The sequence below is a fragment of the Pelobates fuscus genome, chromosome 13 (genome assembly GCF_036172605.1).
Source record: "Pelobates fuscus isolate aPelFus1 chromosome 13, aPelFus1.pri, whole genome shotgun sequence".
Lineage (NCBI taxonomy): Eukaryota > Metazoa > Chordata > Amphibia > Anura > Pelobatidae > Pelobates > Pelobates fuscus.
Window position 1 is genome coordinate 85,832,971 of NC_086329.1, and position 20,525 is coordinate 85,853,495.

General features: G+C 39.8%; 1 protein-coding gene and 1 long non-coding RNA gene across 2 annotated transcripts in view; one reads left to right on the plus strand and one right to left on the minus strand.

Annotated features, from left to right (window-relative positions):
* Window positions 1–4,231, plus strand: part of LOC134582977 (uncharacterized) — a 71,291-nt gene extending 67,060 nt beyond the window's left edge. The window contains exon 3 of the long non-coding RNA XR_010086291.1: window positions 4,178–4,231. This is a non-coding gene — a long non-coding RNA (uncharacterized LOC134582977). The remainder of the gene's footprint in view (window positions 1–4,177) is intronic.
* A 9,477-nt stretch (window positions 4,232–13,708) lies between these two features.
* EFNA3 (ephrin A3) overlaps window positions 13,709–20,525 on the minus strand; it is a 64,942-nt gene continuing 58,125 nt past the window's right edge. The window contains exons 4-5 of the mRNA XM_063439423.1: window positions 19,551–19,628; window positions 13,709–16,290 (exon numbers count right to left, since the gene is read on the minus strand). Coding sequence (XP_063295493.1) covers window positions 16,169–16,290; window positions 19,551–19,628 — 200 coding nt within the window. The 3' untranslated portion in view covers window positions 13,709–16,168. The remainder of the gene's footprint in view (window positions 16,291–19,550; window positions 19,629–20,525) is intronic.

Consider the following 20,525-nt stretch of genomic DNA (forward strand, 5'->3'; position numbering starts at 1 on the left):
TACTCAGCAGAAGTAACTGAACACATAATAAAACTTTGTACAGGAATAGCACACAACAACTTTACAAAATACACATGAGAAGTTCTTTGTTATACGTTTGTGTGCGAAAACCCCCCAAAAACACAATTTTACTCCAATATTTAGCAGAGGTTGGCGGTAAAATGGCTACGTAGAAAGTGTCAAAACAACCTTAGGTAAATAGCCTGTGATGTCTACTTTATATAAATATATACTTTTGTGTGGCAATTTTGTTTTATTTTATGGCTATTAGGCTTACGAGACAAACATACCAAATTCTAAAATCGCTCCACATTAAAAGTTTATTTTACTCCTTGTGCTTTGTGACCTGTAACTACCAAAAAAAACTTAAAATCCCAGACACATTATATATTCTGTAAATCAGAACAAATAAATGAATTTATTTTTAATTACTTGCCTTAACCTGCACTAATTATGCACACATTATGATTGCAAAAACTGTAAAAAAACCCAATATTTTTCTTTTTTTTTGCATTTTTCTGTATTTTTTTTATAATAAGTAAGCATTTATATATTTATATGTTATATCAAATTAAAGCCCTTTCTGTCCTTTAAAAAACAGTATATAATATGTGTCGGTGCAATAAATGAGAGAGATGCAAATTGCAGTTGAACGCAAACAGCAAGAAAATGCAAAAATTGCTTGTGTCATTAAGCGTAAGTCAAGCTTCTGAAGCTCTGTCCTTAAGGGGTTAAAGGGACACTATAGTCACCAAAACAATCTGCTTAATCAAGCCGTTTTGGTGTAGAGATTATGCCTCTGAAGTTTCACTGCTCAATTCTCTGCCACTAAGAAGTTAAACAACTTTCTGTTTCTGTTTATGCAGCTCTAGCCACACCTCCTCTGATTGTGACTAACACAACCTGCATGAAAATAAAATGGTTTCATTTTCAATCAGATGTGACTTATTTAGAAAGTATTGGTTCCTGCAGGGTCTAGCATGCTATTTACAGAGCAGGGCATAAGAAAGTCTAAATGAAACAGAATTTGCAATAAAGAAACTATAAACATTAGATGACTCTTTACAGGAAGTGTTTAGGAAGGTTGTGTAAGTCACATGCAGGGAGGTGTGACTAGGGCTGCATAAACAAAGGGATTTAACTCCTAAATGGCTGAAAATTGAGCAGTGAGACTGCAGAATATGCAAAATATGAAGTTTCCTGTCACGTGGTAAAATTGTGCTGACACAGACAGGAACCTTTATCCTCTGTGGATGCAATATAACTAGGAGGGAGGAAGTCAGTGGTGGCTTAATTGGAGTCCTGGTCTGGCTGCTGGCTGGTGGTAGTGAGGGGTCTGGAGCAGCTCTTCGTGCTCCTCTTCCCTCATCTGCCTCCCCTGCTCTCTGCCTGAACGAAGCTGGGAGGAAGTGACAGGCTGTCACTTCCTCCCAGCCAGCCGACATTACAGGGGCCCGATCGCGGTCTTACAGGGTGGCGGCACCCGACCGGTTCCCTGTTAAGTAGAAATTTTTCTCAGTGCTGTTCTCATAGCACCGAGGAAACATTTTGCGGTGCCCCTGTGTGCCTGTCGCAGGGTGCCACGGCACACAGTTTGGGAACCGCTAGAGTAAGGCGATATATTCCCCTATATGTACCATGTGAAACGGGAGGAAAATAGTAAGATGTGTGAAAGAGGGAAAGGAAGAGGGGAAAAAAGGGTGGGTATGCTTTAAACATTCCGATTCAGTCAGTGGAACTTTCCATACCCTTGAGGGATGAAACTATCTGACTAGGCAGTGTGTTTACATCTAACCATGGATCTTATGAAAGGATTTGGGTGAATCACATATGTGAGCTGTTATCCTATCCAGGTGTAATGTATACAGGGGTCAAGTCCTGGGGAAAAAAGTGTGGGAACTCCCCCCCCCACCAAAATAAACCCCACTCGTATGCATATATAAACGCGTGCACACACATACACTCACAGACACACACATGCACTCAGACACTCACAGACGCACACACATACTCAGACACTCACACAGTGGTGTATTTTAATTTTGTGCTGCCCTAGGCATGACTATACCTGAGCACCCCCTAATCTAAATTTACCACCCCTTCCTGTCAAGGGCGCACTGCTTCCTGATTAGGAACCCACCCCTTCCTCTTAGACTCCACCTTTTCCTGCTCCTTTTAAAGAAATACTATAGTGCCAGGAAAACAAAGCTGTTTTCCTGGCACTATAATTCCCTGTAGTGCCCCCTCCTCCCTCATGTCCTCCCCTCCCCCACTCGACACTGATGGGGTTAAAATCCTATGGGTATTTAGCAGATGCTGGATGTCCTCATGCACAGGGTCCCCATGCACGACTTTTGGTCACCTAACAGCCACTAGAGGTGGAGTTACCCCTCAAGGTAATTATTGCAGTTTCTGAGAAACCGTAATAATTACACTTGCAGGTTTAAGTGGACTGGGACACTGCACCCAGACCACTTCAATGAGCTGAAGTTGTCTGGGTGCCTATAGCGTCCCTCTAAGCACACTCTCTGACAGACACCCACACTGGCAGATACACACTGACAGTAACACACACACTCAGTGACAAACACACAGACGTCACTGATTTGACACACACACACACACATTCACTGACACACACTCATTCATTGACAGAGAGACACACACAAACACACTGACAGACACAGGCAATCAGGTGGCCCCCCCATGACAGGGGGAACACAGGGCATTTGGGGGCGGCATTTTTTTGCCGCCCCCTGAGTGCCTGCAGGGGGAACGGCGATCCTGCTGTGAAAAAAGTGCAGGAACGCCGTTCCCACGCGTTCCTGCAGGACTCGAGCCCTGAATGTATATTATGAAAGAGAGTTATAATCCTTTAATATTTGGGGAGCACAAAAAATTGCTGCTGTTGCAGAACTGGATTAGAACCAATTTGTATTTGTTCCACTAGATGTCGCTCTATACAAAGAAACCTGCTGTACATTAAATATTAATGACCCATTATTTATCTCACTAGCTGGGAAGGTTCATACATTTATCTTCTAATCTAAACTGAATGCTACCTGCTAGATTTCTGTGGATGTAAAATGCTGGCCAATATGTAACCCAGCACTTGAATTCCAGCTTCCATCATAATCAGACATCCAAATAATGATTTAGTAATCATGAGAGCGGTATGTGTTGCTCAGTCCCAGTGTGTGGGGTAAATTCATATTTTAGGTTAATTTGTTCCCTGAGCCTGCCCAGAGAGTAAAAGTTAAATTAATTACTAATGAAATATGTTATTATGCTCTGTGTGATGTGAGCTATTCTACAGAATCTCTTAGTGTTATTAATACTGTATTATCCCCCCAGTATCTCACTCACTGTTATTTATAATATCCCCCAGTGTCCCACTTACTGTTATTTATAATATCCCCCCAGTGTCCCTCTTACTGTTATTTATAATATCCCCCCAGTGTCCCTCTCACTTTTATTTATAATATCCCCCCAGTGTCCCTCTCACTTTTATTTATAATATCCCCCCAGTGTCCCTCTCACTTTTATTTATAATATCCCCCCAGTGTCCCTCACTGTTATTTATAATATACCCCCAGTGTCCCTCACTGTTATTTATAATATCCCCCCAGTGTCACTCTCACTGTTATTTATAATACCCCCCCAGTGTCCCTCTCACTGTTATTTATAATATCCCCCCCATTGAGATTCATGGATGGTACAACTCAAGTGTCCCTCCCTACTCTGTCCTTTTCTGGTCAGTTTTTGTGGTGTACGGGGCATAACAGGGTTTCATAGAAGTGCAACTATTTGCATTGAACATTTAAATTAGAGCAAATGTCTTTTAAGGTTAATTTGTTACGTAAAATAATTGTATCTTGATGTGGAAAACTTGTATTGTACGACTATTAACAGTTCATGAAATCACCTAAATTATGTTGCAATAGGTTACCTGAGTACACCACCAGGCAGCCCCATAAAAATAAAATGTCCCTCAATTAGGAAGGTTATTAGGTAGGTTTGGGACCAATCTCCATTTTAAAATTCCAACATTTCTCAGAAGATATACGGTCTAAACACAGAATAAAAACACCAATCATTGATTCATTTCTTTACTGTTTTTGTTCCTGCATTTAGCTTTAGGTGTATTCAGTTTCCAGATATGTGTTTCTTTTTCCAGGTGATTGGAGCCGTGTGACGTACCAATGTTAAGGAAGAGTTCAGTCAGAACTCCAGGTAGTGTTGGCAGGTAAGAACCAGTGACAAACAGTAATGGTAAAAGGCACTCCAAAGTATCCCAATTTTCAGTGCTGGTGCCGAGGGCCAGGTTGCTGTTCAGCAGAACCCGCTAATATAGCATCAGTCAATATAATCCTGAGCAATGTCGTTTTATGGTGGTTTATTGTACTATCAAACATGGTAATGGCAAGACTTAAAGTGTCTTTCTCAAGCCAGAGCTCCACTTATTCTAGGCATTTGATATTATACAGATTGTAATATTATTTGAGTCTAAATTTGGACGTAGACATGTGTATATATAAACACACAGGAGCAATTATCGCTTAAATATGATGTGTAATAATATATTTTCATTAGGTGATATTTATATGTAATTGCAACTATACAATATGGGGAATATTTTAATATATTTGCACTCATAAATTATAATGTCAGAATATACAATATTGGGAATATTTTGATATATTTGCACTAATAAATTATAACATGTCGGAATATACAATACGGGAAATAATTGCACAAATGGTTGTAACTTGTTTGAATACATTGTATTAAATATGTGTCAGTGAATTTTACTTGATGTAATTGGGATACTAAGTTAACCTTCCTAATTGTTATAATTATTATTGATTACTTGCAGGTAGCATGTGATGTAGACACATTTGCTTTATCGGTTGTATATTGCATGTAACCACCTATATAACACTTTGTGTAATGCACTTTTAACTATGGCTTGAGAAAGACATCGAAACGTTGCCCTTTCCACGTTTCATTGCACAGTAAACCACCAGGAGACAACGTTGCTAATTGCGGAGGATTACCTTGATTAATGACAGATACGAACTAGTCAGCCCATCTGTTCTGCCAAGTAGAATATCATTGTATGCACATTCTAAGCTTTCGTCAATTTCCTCGCTGTTTACTGTACGTTTCCATGTATCTACTTCACTTAAAGGATACAGCAGGTATTGACTGTATGAAGGATAGTGATTACCTAGAATTGCCCTACATAGTACTATTTCCTCACCTTGCCCTCAACCTCCAAATCATGTCCTCTTATTCAAAAATGTCTCTCTATACTTTATTTAATACCTCGAAGTCTGTGATGGTCTTTATTTCATACCACACCATGTTGTGATCACAATTTCCCCTACTTGAATGTTTGTCAAATATCTCTCCTCTCTTCCTTGTACACATTAAAGAAGCATGCTTGGTTAGTGAGACCACATTCTGTTTTAGCGAGCCCCTATTTGAATGATCACGTAATTATTCCTGACATTTTCAAGCTTTGGTCTTAAGACCTGGGCACAGTATTTAAATGATGTCCCACTAATTATGGATGGAGCACAGTAAGTAGGTCAGAGCTTCCACTGCCCCTTTATATAAACCCAGTGTACTGCTGGTTCCTCGTCTGATGTGCTACGTCTTATTTAACCTCAAAATAACGTGAAATAATAAGATATTATTGTTTAAAAAGTTACTAAATGAGCAAAGCCTTGTTAGATCTGTAATCCACAGTTAGTGTTCTAAATTCTTCATTTTACAACTACTTGTGTTAAACATTCCTCACATTTTTAGATCATTTAACATCTGCATTACTCGTCCTGATGAGTCAGCCCTATTTCAAAATGTTATCATCTCCAAAATGAAATATCTTTCTCTGAATAACACTACTGATTATCACTGATAAGAATATTAAATAGAACAGGCCTCGGGACTGACCGTGAGGTACTGTGTATGTAGCTTTCCTGATCTGTGAGTGACTCCTTCCTTAATTATGACACTCCCTCCTATGTCTGTTTAATACCAGCCTCGTATCCTCTTACGTACAGACTCATCCAGATATGGAGCGTCAATCAGCTCCTTACTAACCCTAGACATGCTGCATGTGCTGGTCAATCTCTCCCTGTTATTCTGATAGGAGAAACCTTCAGTGAATGAAATGTTGTATCTTTCATTACGCTTTAGCTATGCTAGGACTTTGTTTCATTTGAAAATATCTCCATCTACGGTCCTTCTTCTGGTGTCAGATGTACAAGTCTCCAGATACCAGCATTACCCATAACCCTGTTTTTGTACACCGCTGCGATATTGGCTATCTAGAAACCAGACGTCAGTTGAATGGACCTTGGATGGGTCGTATCCAGGACCAGCAACACATGTACTTTTTAGTTTGTTGTAATCACTGAAACCCTGTTATTTTGTGTATGTGTTCTATTCACTGGATTCTCAACCCCTCTATCTGGTGGCAAAAAAACTGTACAGAAAGGACCTCTTACCCAGTCTATTCCTCGGTAATCTTCTGTGTAAATATGTTATTCACTCCTTACCTAATCATCTCTCTCTCTCTCTGATTTTTTTCACCAGTCAATGAGTTGTAAAGCTATCGTAATCCTATTGAAATTGTCCTTTTTAAAATTACATGTTTTTATATACCCCATGTGCATTTACTTTTTTGAGTTTATTTCAAAAGACACTATATTGTGATCACTTACTTGAATGTTTGTCAAAAAGATCAGCATTGTTTGTTATAACCAGATTCAGACAAGCTTACTTTATAGTCATTCTACCAGTTGTGACTTGAAGGTGTCATTTAACAGGTTCAAAAACCTGATTCCCCTTGCTGAACCACTAGTCCCTCTATCCCTATGTAAGTCCGGGTAATGGAAATCTCCATTAATTAATGTGTTACCCAGATGTGCAGTTTTCCCAATTTGCTCTAACAGCTGTTTTTCCCTCATCAGTATCAATCTACAGTCTGCTTATGTTTTCGTCACCCAGAATACCTGTCACCTCGCTTTGATATCAAGAGAGACTTCGTTGACTTTGTATTTTACGAACAAGTTAGACAGAATATGCCATCACTTCACAAATCACGCCGTTCGTTGACTCACCATGCAGTAAACATCATGATTTAGAATATAAATTTAAAAAAATGAATAGATACAGATGTGAATTCTGCATGTTTATTCTGCCGTTTTGAATCTAAAATGTTTTCACATTTATTCACGAAAATCCAGTTTTTAGTGAACTGAAAATTGAATTGCAAAATTAAGGCTAAAAAAGCTGAGCTGTGACTATAGCTTAGTTAGAGAGCTTTTAATTAACAGCCGTTTTAGGCTTTTACTTTACTACAATCTACAATAGACCCCCGTGCCTTTTAAATGATTACACTTTGCCCCTTCTGCAGTAGTAAACTATAATATTATAATATTTACTAATCATTTAATGCCATTTTCAGCCAAACATACCCTGCCAGAGATAGGCTTCCGTTGTAGGTAGAAAATGAAAGAAAAACAGCTGAAATAATTGGAATGGCGGTTGCACTATTCCTTGCTAGCCGCACAACATGTTACCATTGATTTATAAAATAAATATACTTAGAAAACAAAGGATTTACTCAGAAAAATGACAACTATAAGAGACTGGGCACACACTAACGGGGCACTCTGAGCAACATAACCACTACAACTTACTGTAAAAGATTGCCTAGAGCAGGGGAAGGCAACCTTTGGCACTCCAGATGTTTTAAACTACATCTCCCATAATGCTCTCACAGCTAAATGCTGGCAAAGTATTAAGGGAGATGAAAGACACAACATCTGGGGTTAGGAAGGTTGACTATCCCTGGCCTAGAGTGTCACAGTCTGCGGGTGTAATATTGAACTGTTTAGGGGAACAATGGGAATGGACTGATATTTAACCAAGCCTCTTACCTCAGCCACATTGAATTAACACTGCGTTATCCGTGTTGGACATGGATGATTCTGATTGGATGAGGATGACGGGCTAACCCATCCCCTCCAACTTCCTCAGTCCTGGGAAAAGCCTGGGTTTCTATCATCCCATTCCTAAATAGTTTATTAATAAAGTGTTTGTTGAAACGCAGTTAGCACTTTTTTAATTACTGTGGACTGCACGCTGCTAAGAGCCCCCAAAACACTTGTTTCAGAAAGTGGATTACAGCAACTGCTAGACAGAAATCTTAAACTGTGCACTTTACATTTATTTTATAATTTTTCGAATGTAAATTACAGGCAGTGTTTAACATATATAGGCTAAACGTTTCACGTAGACTTAGACTAACTCTATTAACTGGTGGATGACGCCTCGGTACTTTAGGCTTCATAACCGCCACATTCAGTTCTAGTGCTAATATTACTTCGTGTTTCCTTTTAGTAAGTCCCAAAATACATGGAAGCGTCTTTAAGGAAACCTGCAAACCGTGAATACAAACGGCAGGATGTGTGCTCCAGAGGTTTTGTCAGGTCCTTCGAAATGCAAGAAGTAAATTAGTCACCACACCAGAATGGTGCTAGCCAGGAATTTTTTACTCGACAATGTTACGACCCACAAAGGGATCTTCTTTATCAGGCCAAGTCCACATGTTGGTGGATTATAAATTACTGGTTAACACTATTTAGGTGGCGCAATGCTATTCTATTTCTTCCAAAATACATGCATGTGGTGTAAAAACCTTCACTCCCCCCATCCCACCCACCTAATGCGTAGTTAATGAAATATTTGCTATTCATTCGTTTGAGTCACTCTTGGAAAGGTGAGTTAATGCCAATAACTGAGTATTTCTGGGTTTTCATGGATGTCGGGCAAGTGGCCTCACACTTTTTTACACCCGGTGTACTTTGGGTCAAGAATTAAAAAAAATATTATTTGTTTTAAATCACTACATCTATCCACAATACTTAAGTATTTGCTCATTATATTCAGCCATTACCTGCACTATCTTGTGTTTTGTACGATTTTGATACAGTTGCAGCAGTCGTCATGGAAACAAGTGGAGCTGGCAGGCACGTTATATTAGCTCCTTTTTCATATTTTATTCTTTGTTTCCATCATTCTTACCTGCTGACTGGAAGGGGTAGTGTCTGGTAAGAGTTAAAGGGGCACTATTGTAACCAAAACAACTTTAGCTTAATGAAGCAGTTTTAGATCATGCCCCTCCTGTCTCACTGCTCAATTCTCTGCCATTTCGGGATTACATCACTTTGTTTATGCAGTCACAGGCACACCTCCCTGCATGTGACTTGCACAGCCCCTCTAAACACTTCCTGTAAAGAGTATCTAATGTTTACATTTCCTTTATTTCAAATTGTTCTTAATTTAGAATTTCTTATCTCCTGCTCTACGCTGCAGGAGCCCCAGTATGTGATTAAAGTTTACATTTACAGAGCAGGAGTTAAAAACATTTAAAGTAAGTAACATCTGAATGAAAACAAAACCATTTTGTTTTTATGCAGTCTGTGTCACTCACAGCCAGGAGAGCTGGGTCTAGGGCGGCATAAACAGAGACAAAAGTGATTAAACTTCAGAGACATAATCTATACACAAAAAACCTGCTTCATTACACTAACGTTCAGTGTTTCCCAACCCAGTCCTCAAGGCACACCTACCAGTCCAGGATTTAAGGATTACCCAGTTTTGTCTAAGGTGTTTTTTCTTTTTTTTTTCTCCTAAAAACACCTTAGACAAAACTGGGTAATCCTTAAATCCTGGACTGGTAGGTATGCCTTGAGGACTGGGTTGGGAAACACTGGTTTAGGTGACTATAGTGTCCCTCTAATTGGTGGCACAGCCAGGAAACAGTTACAAACTGGGCAGAACAGCCTGAATTAAATTAATAACTGATCATGGGATACCGTTTGTAAGTGGGAGGGTTTGAGAAGCCAGGAAAGAGTTAATGATTTGTTGGAGCGACCAGCAAAGGGTTAATGATTATCCGGGGCGGCTTGGAAAGGGTTAATGCAATGCTTTCCCATGTGATATTGATTTCTGATTGGAAGTGGGTGGAGACCAGATCTATAAATGAAATGCACCCCAGGGTGGGTGGGTATGCGGTGTTGAGGAGGGGGACGTTTTCTTGGGTTTTCATCATTTCTTTTCTACCTGTATGTGTTTCAGACAGGATCTCCCCATGTGTGTTTCAGGTAAGTAAACTTTCCTGTTTTTTAGTAGATACATGGGTCTGACAGTGTTTTATTAACTCTTTTTGTGCCTGTGTGGGAAATAAAGATACTAAGTTATTAACTGTTTGTGTGCCAGAAGGGTGAAATTTTAACAATATTAACCATTTGTGTGCCAGAAGGAAAACCGTAGCTTAACCGTTTGCGTGCCAGAGAGAAATAACTAATTTTGTGCCAGATAATGGCATTAACCATTTGTGTGCCAGTGGGGAAGATACTAAGTTATTAACGGTTTGTGTGCCATAGAGCTAAAATAGTAACTGTTTGTGTACCAGAGCATAGTCTTACATGTAAGTATAATTTTAACTGTGTGCTGCAGGATTTTAAATATTTTTTTCCCCCTATCACGTAGAGCCACATTTCATTGGTATTTAAGGGTTACTGCTAATCTGGTATGATTGATTTCTGATTGGAATGAGTGTAGCCTGCTAAGGGGTAATGATAGGGTTGTGCAGACTGGAATCTGGTTAATGTGTTATTGGGCTGTTACTGCTGCCCCAGTGAAGTTGATAGCATTGTTTGGTGTTATAGAGAAAACAGTCAGACCTGAATCCACTAAAAGGTGTCACAGTGTGCCAGATAGAACATTGAGGGAATTTGATATTCACTTCCATTTTAAAGTGTAAATTGTCGGGACTTCAAAGTGAGTTTACGCTTTTAGACCAAAACAGCCTAAATTACGCCCCACCCCCATTTGGCTGTTTTGGCTTAGACATTAAATTCACTTTGGATTTCTGACAACTAACATTATAGTAACACTGCTTCCATCTGAGTCACTCGTAGGGCGGAGTGCCTAGGGCTGCATAAACAAAGTAAGTTAACTCCTAAATGGCAGATAATTGAGCAATGTGACTGCAGGGGCATGATCTATACACCAAAACTGCTGCATTAAAGGAGCACTATAGGGACAGGGGCACGGACACAGACATGTATTCCTGACCCTGTAGTGTTAAAACCTAGATTTAGGTGCCTTGACCCTTAGGTGTTTAAACTCTCCTTATTTTCAGCACTGCATGGGTTTGCATCCTTGATGACATAAGAATTTACAATTTTTAGCCAATCCAATGCTTTTACAGAGAAAAACATTGGATTGGCTGAAATCGGCAAGGAGGTGGGGCCAAATGTTGACTTGGCCAATCAGCACCTCCTCATAGAGATACAATGAATCAATGCAGAAAATTCAGCGTCTCTGTGGAGATGCTAAACTGCCCCAGGAAGCATCTCCTGTGGCCATCTGAGGAGTGGCAACTGGAGGTATCCCTAGGGGGGAATGTAAACACTGCCTTTTCTCTGAATATTCAGTGTTTGCATAAAAATGCCTGAAGGGAATGATTATACTCACCAGAACAAATTCAATAAACTGTAGATGTTCTGGTGACTATAGTGTCCCTTTAACACACTCGATAAGTGAATCTAGCACTCTGAGTTAGTCATGTACGTGGTTTTTGTCTTCCCTTTAACTTTTCAGACATGATTAAAGTTAGAGAAAAGATTCTGATATACAATCACCTGACATTTTATTCATGTTAGTCTAAATGTTTTCCAGAAGTCCAAGTAAGATCTTCCTCTGGGCTGTGAATGGATCGTGCTTTATACAGCACCTATCAAAACATAGCATTTCTCTTTTTAACCACAGAAAAGAAACCCGGTTTCTTTAGAGAGAGTAATTGTGATTCCATCCATAATTTAGAGAGACTCTGCAAAGTTCTGCTTTTAAGTCTGTGTTCTGTACAAGCAGTCACTGTCTGAGGACTGGTCATGAGAAATATATCCTCGGCTTTGCAAGGAAGCGGAGCCTGGCTTAAAGATTATTTTAGATCACCATCTAATAAAATGTCCATTTATATCACTTCATAATATAATCTAGCATTAAAGTTTCTTCATGTTTAATGCATCTCCCTTTGTCTCTCTCGATCCAGCTGATGGCGAGGTAAGGTATTCTCGAGGTATGCAGAGAACATTTGCCTGCCCCTTCGTAGGTGTAACTAAATTTGATTGAGTAAAGGGGCAACTTTCGGAATCTTACAATAGGTTTATTTTTTTTTTGTTTTGTTTTTTTAAAGATAAGTTGAAGGTAACAGAACAGTCCAAGCACTATAACCACTGTGATATGAGAAGTGCCCTCCTAAAGTAAGTAGTGAAATGGTTTGTTCATAGTTTTGCAACATACCTGGGGTCAGTCAATCACCTCCTTTTCTGCAGCTATAAGATGGCTGCCTGAGGCCAACGAAAGAACCATGTGGTAGTTTCTGGCTCCTAATGGAGATAAAGTGACTAGTGCTTGGATAACCCCTGGTAAGTTGTTGTTTTTTACTGTGTATATATACTGTAGTTTTAAAGTCACATTACTTATTTTTGGAGGGTGCACAGCACTTCTGTTAACTTAACCACTACTGTGGACAAAGTTTTCATTTTGGAGGGAAAAGTCAGAATAAACCAATCACCATATGTAGCTGTGAATTATACAGTTTATCACCCCCTACTTTGATGGGAGAATTGCCTGGAATGAAGACATTGGGGATTATATAGGTCTAATGTATGGTGCTCATTTTCTGGTACTTATTTATGCCAAAATATTCAAGAGAAAAAGAGAAGTAGAGGCTAAGCTGACAGTTGATGTTTGGACAACTTTTGTGTAAAACCGTTTAACCTCTTAATGTAAGATGACACCTAGGACCTCCAGGCACCATACAAACTGCACTGAATGAAATGATTATGGTGCCTGGGGTGTTACTTTTAAGTTCTTTATAGTGGGTGGTTGGGGTGGGGGCAGTTTATTGACAGTTACATGTAAGAACTCCTCCCTTTTTCCCCTCTCCTGTTATACGATCACTTCTGAATAGTTACAGCCCTTTTCTGGGATAATCATCAGGACACGTGAATAAAGTCTTGGGGAAGCTACAAAGTGAATGGACTATTTCAGTAAGGACACATTGTTTTCCTTGATTCTGAGTTATTTAGGAGAAATGGTGCCTCCATGATGATATCGTAGCTATATAAAGTGTCAGTTCTGGGGATCACTTTACAGACTAAGCGAAATGCTAACATTATATTTGTATGTATTTGTAGGGACTGGATCATTGTGCAGCAAAACTGGGCATTATCACATCTGGCTTCCTACCGCTCACACTAAAATACAAAGAAATGTAAACAATTCCAGGTAACCCATATATGACAATGATCGTATAACACTTACTGGACAACGTTAACTAATCCTGCCCTGATTTTTATTTCTCTCCATGTAAACCCCATTCAGATCCTTTACACATGGAGCATGATTATTGAGTTTTTCTCTACAAGTAAATACAATGTATATATCTGAAGTATAACCTTGATTTTGCCCATTGTACAGCACAATAATAATTTCAGCCGGCAGTGCTCCTTTAATAACTATACGGATTTACTCAACATTCCAAGAGAACCTAAATTGTTCCTTCCCTATAAATGACAAACGGCCCCTTCTCACCCACCCAACAGGAGTCAGCAGGATTGTGATTTTTATAGATTTTATTGTTTTTATAGATTAACAGCAGAATATGAAAATCACAGCCAAAGCAGTTCTTTAAAAAGGTCTGTCATTTATTCTCTCTGAAAAGTGTCTGTGCATTGCATAGGTGCGAATTCTGCCTTCATAGAAGACATGACAAAGGAACCACTTCAAAGTATTTACAATTCAGTCAACATGTATACATGGATAGAAAGACCGTATACATATATAGACAGAGAGATATATACGATTAAGATATATTTACAAACACCCATTCTTTTTCACACTCTGTATTCCCACATTTGCTGGAGGGAGCCACTGATCTGCAAGGACGGGCTCATCTCTGGGGGGTCTGTATCTAGGGCAGGGATTAAAATCACAAAGATGGTGCCTACCTAGAACCACCTGAATCAGTTTCCGCTGCAGATGGTAGTACTATAAAAATACACCACGTGGGCAGCTTGAGGTGGGGATGGAAGTACTATACAAATACTTGTAATGTTATTGAGAATCACTGCTTTTCTGGTTAGAAATATGACACGATTAGAGCAATAGTAATGTAAGATTTTTGTTTTAAGGTGATCAGCTCTGTGCTGGGAAAAAAAAGGATTCAGAAATCAGCCTGATGGGTGGAAAATCTAACTTTACGACAGGGATCGTTGCAGATAAAACTCAGAGCGTGCCAGAGGCAAGATGCAAAGTGTGAGTGTCACATCCTACAGGATTAAGCTCTGTATCTTGATTGGGCGTAATGGGGGCAATGTAAGATTTCTGCTTTGGAACATGTGAAAAGTCTGCTTTTTTTAATGTAACTGCCTTCTTTTAATTTATTCCAAAGCCCTTGCTATCTCTGGGTTATACCTGTATCATGCCTTACCAATAGACAGACCATGGGATTTCACAGCCTCTTCCTCTACTTAGAATAGACACCATCACTAAGGCGGATCTTTGACACTATGCTTTAATACAGTTTGGAGAATGGTTCAGTGGGAGTTAAATGAATGGTTAAGTCTTGCTGGTCCAGAAGACATTACTGAATTTTATCTGGTGGTCAAGTCATTTTCTTTCTCCCCCTTTCCCCACACACTTTACGTGGGCACCTTGCTTTTAACTCTCTCATGCGGTGGGTAATGTGTCTAAATCCTGTTCTAATCAGAGTTTAATCCTGTCATGTAGGGATCTGGTCATTATGCATGAAAGGCAGCAGATTAATGTTCTGAGACACGGCTGCAGCATTAGTGATTAGTTGTGGTGTGGAAAGAAAAAGGACCCCCAGTTCTGCTCACAACACACCAGAGAGTGGGAGATCACAGCTTGATGTAGTGATCCACTCCTACCGTAGTTCTCAGTAGACATTTTATAAAGTTCTGCTACATTTGTATGTGATATCATGGGGGGAGGGGGACTGTTCACAAGTGAACCGATTTTTGTGTTTCTTTGGGTCCGTTCTCCGTAAACATGCACCATTAGTACATGGAAAGGATAACCATAAAAAACATTAATAAAACCTGAAGCGCTGTTTATTGCTGGCCTTTTCTTTGATGTTCTTGAGCATACAATAGCCACTAATCATCCACTTTCGAGGACATAATCCATTATCAGAACGGTACTTTTTCAGGGATCTTCAACGGTAAACCAGCGCTCTCGTCCATCGTGCTAGGTCAGTTTGTGTGTAGTTTGATTGCTAATGTGGTTAGATGTTGGGTAATAGATATACAAAGTACAAGGATGTCATTACATGTGTGGCCAGGATAGTGGCAGCTGGACACTGCATATTTGGTATGCAAGGCGATCTGCAATTGCGTGGCCAATAGGAGGCTCTGCATTCCTTCAGGGAAGATGTGCTACCACAATGTCAAGCAACAGAGTACAGGGCTCAAAATATCTCTTGAAATAAACAATGCAGGTACCACAGCTTTGGAGATGGGCTGAACATTTATCCATGTATTGTGACAAACACTTGCGGCAAGGTGAGATGAAGGGAGCAGTTTCTGGGATGGTAAGGCCAACCAACACGATGGTCTGCTGTTCCTCCAAGGTTCTGTAGTATTCAAAGAACATCTTGTCCTTACAGAAACCAAGAGGGTGTAGGCACTCAAGTAAAAAAAAAAAAACAACCAAACAAAAGAAAATAAAACAAAAACAGCCCTCTATGGTGGGCATTAAAATGGAGCTTGACAGCTCGCTCTACAGCTCCCACTCTTGGTAGGACACATGTACGGGTCTCTAGGCTTTGGCCTTTCTCCTCGCCCCATCAGGATCATTTGGCAGTGGGTAAGTGAGGAGACGGAGGCCTGGATAACAACATATTCAGTGCCGCAGGTTGCAAAGGAGATAAGATGGTTGATGAAAGGGTCTGTGCATCCAGCTCTGACCCTACCTGCTCGTTATGGACCATTTGTTCTTATTCTGGAGTCTATAGCTTTTATTCTGAAGGCCTCCACATCAGTCCAGCGTTGGGAAACTAGGATGCTAACAGTGTCATTAGGAGAAGAGACACTGCCACTGTGAGATGCAAATGTTCCCTTTTGGGACTTGTTCCACTGATGCTCTTCTCTAATTTGGGGATCTCAGGCTTGAAGTTATCTGAAAGGAAGGAAACAGATTGTTAGTTACTGAGATACACCCAGCCGCTTCACTCCATGTAACTGGAAAAGATCAATTTGGGATACTAACTTCAGAACAGATTCTGCTAGAGTAAAAATTACCATCACCACCTATGTGGTGGACATTTCCTCTGCGGTCAGCAAAAGTGGAAATCTGAAAGCATCTCCACTCTACTTTTTTTTGTCTGTACAATACTCAAAAAGTTAATACAGTGAGTATTAGAATACAAAAATGTATTATTCCATTTGTAAAAACAAAAAGCTTTGCTTATAATATAGAAACCCTTTGTTGTTGTGCTTTGAAATCATCATATAGAGGGGAGGATAAGGGAGAACATTGAGCAGGACTCTCAGGAAGGCACAAGCTAGGTCTGTTCCATACAGTTTTGACCCTCTAAGTTTATTCCTGCCAAGTAACTTCTTTATTAAAAGAATCAAAGAGACAGACTATGAGCTATTGGTGCAGGGACCAGCTGATAGCATCCTCTAGGTTCCATGCAATTTAGTGCAACCCACAGAAAGCCAGTTTCTGCAGTCACCCTCCAGCAGACCTTGCAGGGAAAACCGAAACAATCCAGTAGCATTGCCCGACTGCACCGAAACAGGTCTTATATGGATCTAATTGAAACCTATGTAGAGAAAATGGATAATATCCCTGAGATAAGAACATCTATGAACATTCTTCATTTCTGTGGGAACCAGAAACACAGAGCACCTTAACCGGACAGGCTGATATTGGCCACAGGTCAACTGAAAGGATGAGCCACATTCAGAATTTAGCTCATCACAACAAGTCTACGTGGTCTCAAAACAGAATTATTACTGATGGAGCATGTTTGCTGGTAGCCAGTTAGTTGGAACCCTCACTCTATTTTAAAGTTGTTTTAAAAAAAATTAAAGGGACACTAGTGTGTCAGGAAAACCGCTTGGTGTTGGTTTCCCTGAACCTATACTACCCTGAGGGTGGCCCTTTAGCTACTCACCCTTTTCCCCCGCTGGGCTCCCTTACCTCTCCTCCCCCGCTGACGTCGAATGCGCGGCACTAACCCCAGATGTAGGCTGGCTTAACCCCAGATGTAAACATATCAGTTTCTCAGAAACTGCTATGTTTACAGCTGCAGGCTTAACCCTAGAGGGACCTGACACCCAGACCACTTCATTGAGCAGACCACTTCATTGTCCCTTTAAATATAAGAAAAGACTGTGCTAGAAACCAGCAAATGTCTATGGAAAATCTAGAACGTTGTGGATTTCTAGTTTGTAACACAGTCTTTTATTCTATTCTGTTTATATCTCCTTGTGATAGGGTCTAGGTTTTCTGCAGCTCTTCTCCTTTCTTGCACTCCACTTTAGTCTAATTTATTCCTTGTTTTCAAAACAACTCTTTGGTTTCCCATTGTACCCAAAGCCTACCCTACTGCTTTAGACCACAGAATAAGAAACTGTCACTTCTCTATGAGGCATGCAGAACAAAAATAAAGATATTCTCTCCAGTCTGCCTCACATATCTATTACTCTTTAATTTTCATTTTTTAAATGAACACTATAATGTTAAGTATTCAAACATGTATTCCTCATGCTATAGATCAGTCCTACTTATCTTTTCCCCAGCCCAGACTTTCTGTGGCTGTCCATCACAGACTTCCCAATGCAGCTCAATGAGAAGTCTCAGGCGTTCTGGGGAATTGCTGCATCGAGTTCAGTGCAAATAAACTAACCGTACGATGAACTAACAGGACCTAATACCTGTATTGAAAACGAGAGAAATCTCAATTTATCTTTCCTGGTAAAATATTTTATAAATTAATTAAGTTCATTAATAAACGTGACAGTTTCTATTGAAAAATACGCTTTTCCAAAATGCAGAGAATAACAAAGGGAAAAAAACAACCCACTCCTACACACACACAACATTCAGAGTGTTCCTCATGTCATCCAATCCCACCGTCCGCTATGTAGCCAAGTCTCCTCACTTTCCCTCACATCCCTCTCTCTCTGAGCTCCGCCAGTTATACCCGAGTGTTTGACCAGGAGTTGAACGCCTTGCATTTCCTTCTGCTCAGTCTCCATGGCTCCACTAATGAGTTATCTTCTCAGTCTCTCCACTCACATTGAATCTCAGAACTACGCGCAACGTCTGGCTGATTCCTTCCTCCATACAACACTGTTCATCTGCAGTAACATCAGTGGCAACACCTCCATTTCTACAGGCAGCCAGCCACACTTGGTACCACTGCCTACAGAGAGAGTATTGATAAAACCTATCTAACCACAGGACCACTAGAGATTCTACTCACAAAAAGTGGAAATTATGGCAAAGATCTTTAAGAAAGGAAAGAACAGAACAAAAAAAATACAATTATTTCTGGGGAGAAAAACCAGAACCCCCCAAACTGTACCATAGACCATCATGTATCTTATCTGATATCCATGATTGTCTGCATGGATCCATTGAATATCAAAAGGATTTAGGGGAGACAAGAAGACTAAACACCGTTTATTTTGCTGACCCTGCAGCACCCATTGCAGGAATGTAACCTGTTGTAAAGATCTGGGTACACAAATCCCATGATATGATCACCCTTCTTGCATATCATGTTAAAGTGGTACTGCCATCTGAATCTTCCTAATAAGACAACATTTATGAATATTCATAATGACTGTATTCAGGAGATATACATGAGACAAAGTAAGGATTCGGCTTCCTAACCTGAATGCTGATTTTTGGGAAAATGTGGCAAAGCACAGAGCTTCAAGCAATATCTGCCTCTACATTCTGCCATTTCACACAAACGTGATGTTAGTTGTGAGATTATGGAAGAATTGTCCGGCCTTGCATGATCCCCCATGGCTGCCAGAGTACATTAGTGATGCGAGCTCTTGGCAGAGTAACTCATCAGGACATAGCGTTACCATTTAATAGATCGTAAGCTCATTTGAGCAGGGCCTTCTTCACCTCTTGCCTCTGTTCTATTCTATATGTAAATTACTTGTCAATTATCCCGATTTTATAATTGTAAGGCGCTGTGGAACATGCATTATAAATACTAATTATGCACATCATGGTGATAGCCAATGATATAAATTTATTTTTTTTCCCTCAAAGATATGAAGTCCTTTGCGGTCTATATTTCACATGGAGCTTTGCTATCCTTGTTTAGTATCAGATATTTTCCAGTTGGTAATTCCAAATGAGTACACTAGAGGGAGCTGCAACACCACACAACCAGAGCTACTCACCGAGGTCCTCAATCTTCACTTCAGGTCCTATCGTGAACTGAGGCAGTGTGGGGGAGTGCTTCTCTCCTGAATGTGCAGCTGCAATCAAAGAGGGGAAATCAGATTTAAAAAGCGCACGTTTAATGTTGCCTCTTAGAGGACAAGCCAGACACATCTTATGATCTTCAGTTACACACTTACAATGTTTTACTTACTGTAGAATGTTGATGCAAAAATTTTTTTGGCAAAGCCTTTAAAAAAAAATAAAAAAATTTGTAAACTCACCCTGTAATAATCATCTTAAAATGGGTGTGAACTGAAACCTGGGGTATACCGTTTACATTTTGCGATCCTGATAGGGCAAATCTGGTCTTCACAATAAGGCAGTTATTAAAGGGACACTATAGTCACCAGAACAACTACAGCTTAATGTAGTTGGTTCTGGTGAGTATAATCATTGCCTTCAGGCATTTTCATGTAAACACTGCCTTTTCAGAGAAACAGCAGTGTCTACTAGGGATCGACCGATATTGATTTTTTTAGAGCCAATACAGATAATCTGTGAACTTTCAGGCCGATAGCCTGTACATTTACCATTTAGAAAAAATACAACTATTTCTAAAGGTAAATACACAAAATATACATGCCACATGTAGTGGATGCACTGTGTGTTTGTGTAGTGGATGCAGTGTGTATATAATGAATGCAGGGTTTGTTTGTGTAGTGTGTATAGTGAATGCAGTGAGTGTTTAATGTGTGCATATATAGTGAATGCCGTGTGCGTAGTGTGTATATAATGAATGTAGAGTGTGTGTGTGTATGTATATATATATAATGCAGAGTGTGTGTGTGTGTATGTATGTGTGCATATATATATATATAATGCAGAGTGTGTGTGTGTGTGTGTGTGTATATATATATATATATATTATATATAAAATGCAGAGTGTGTGTATATATAATGCAGAGTGTGTGTTTCTGAGGGCATGTGATTTG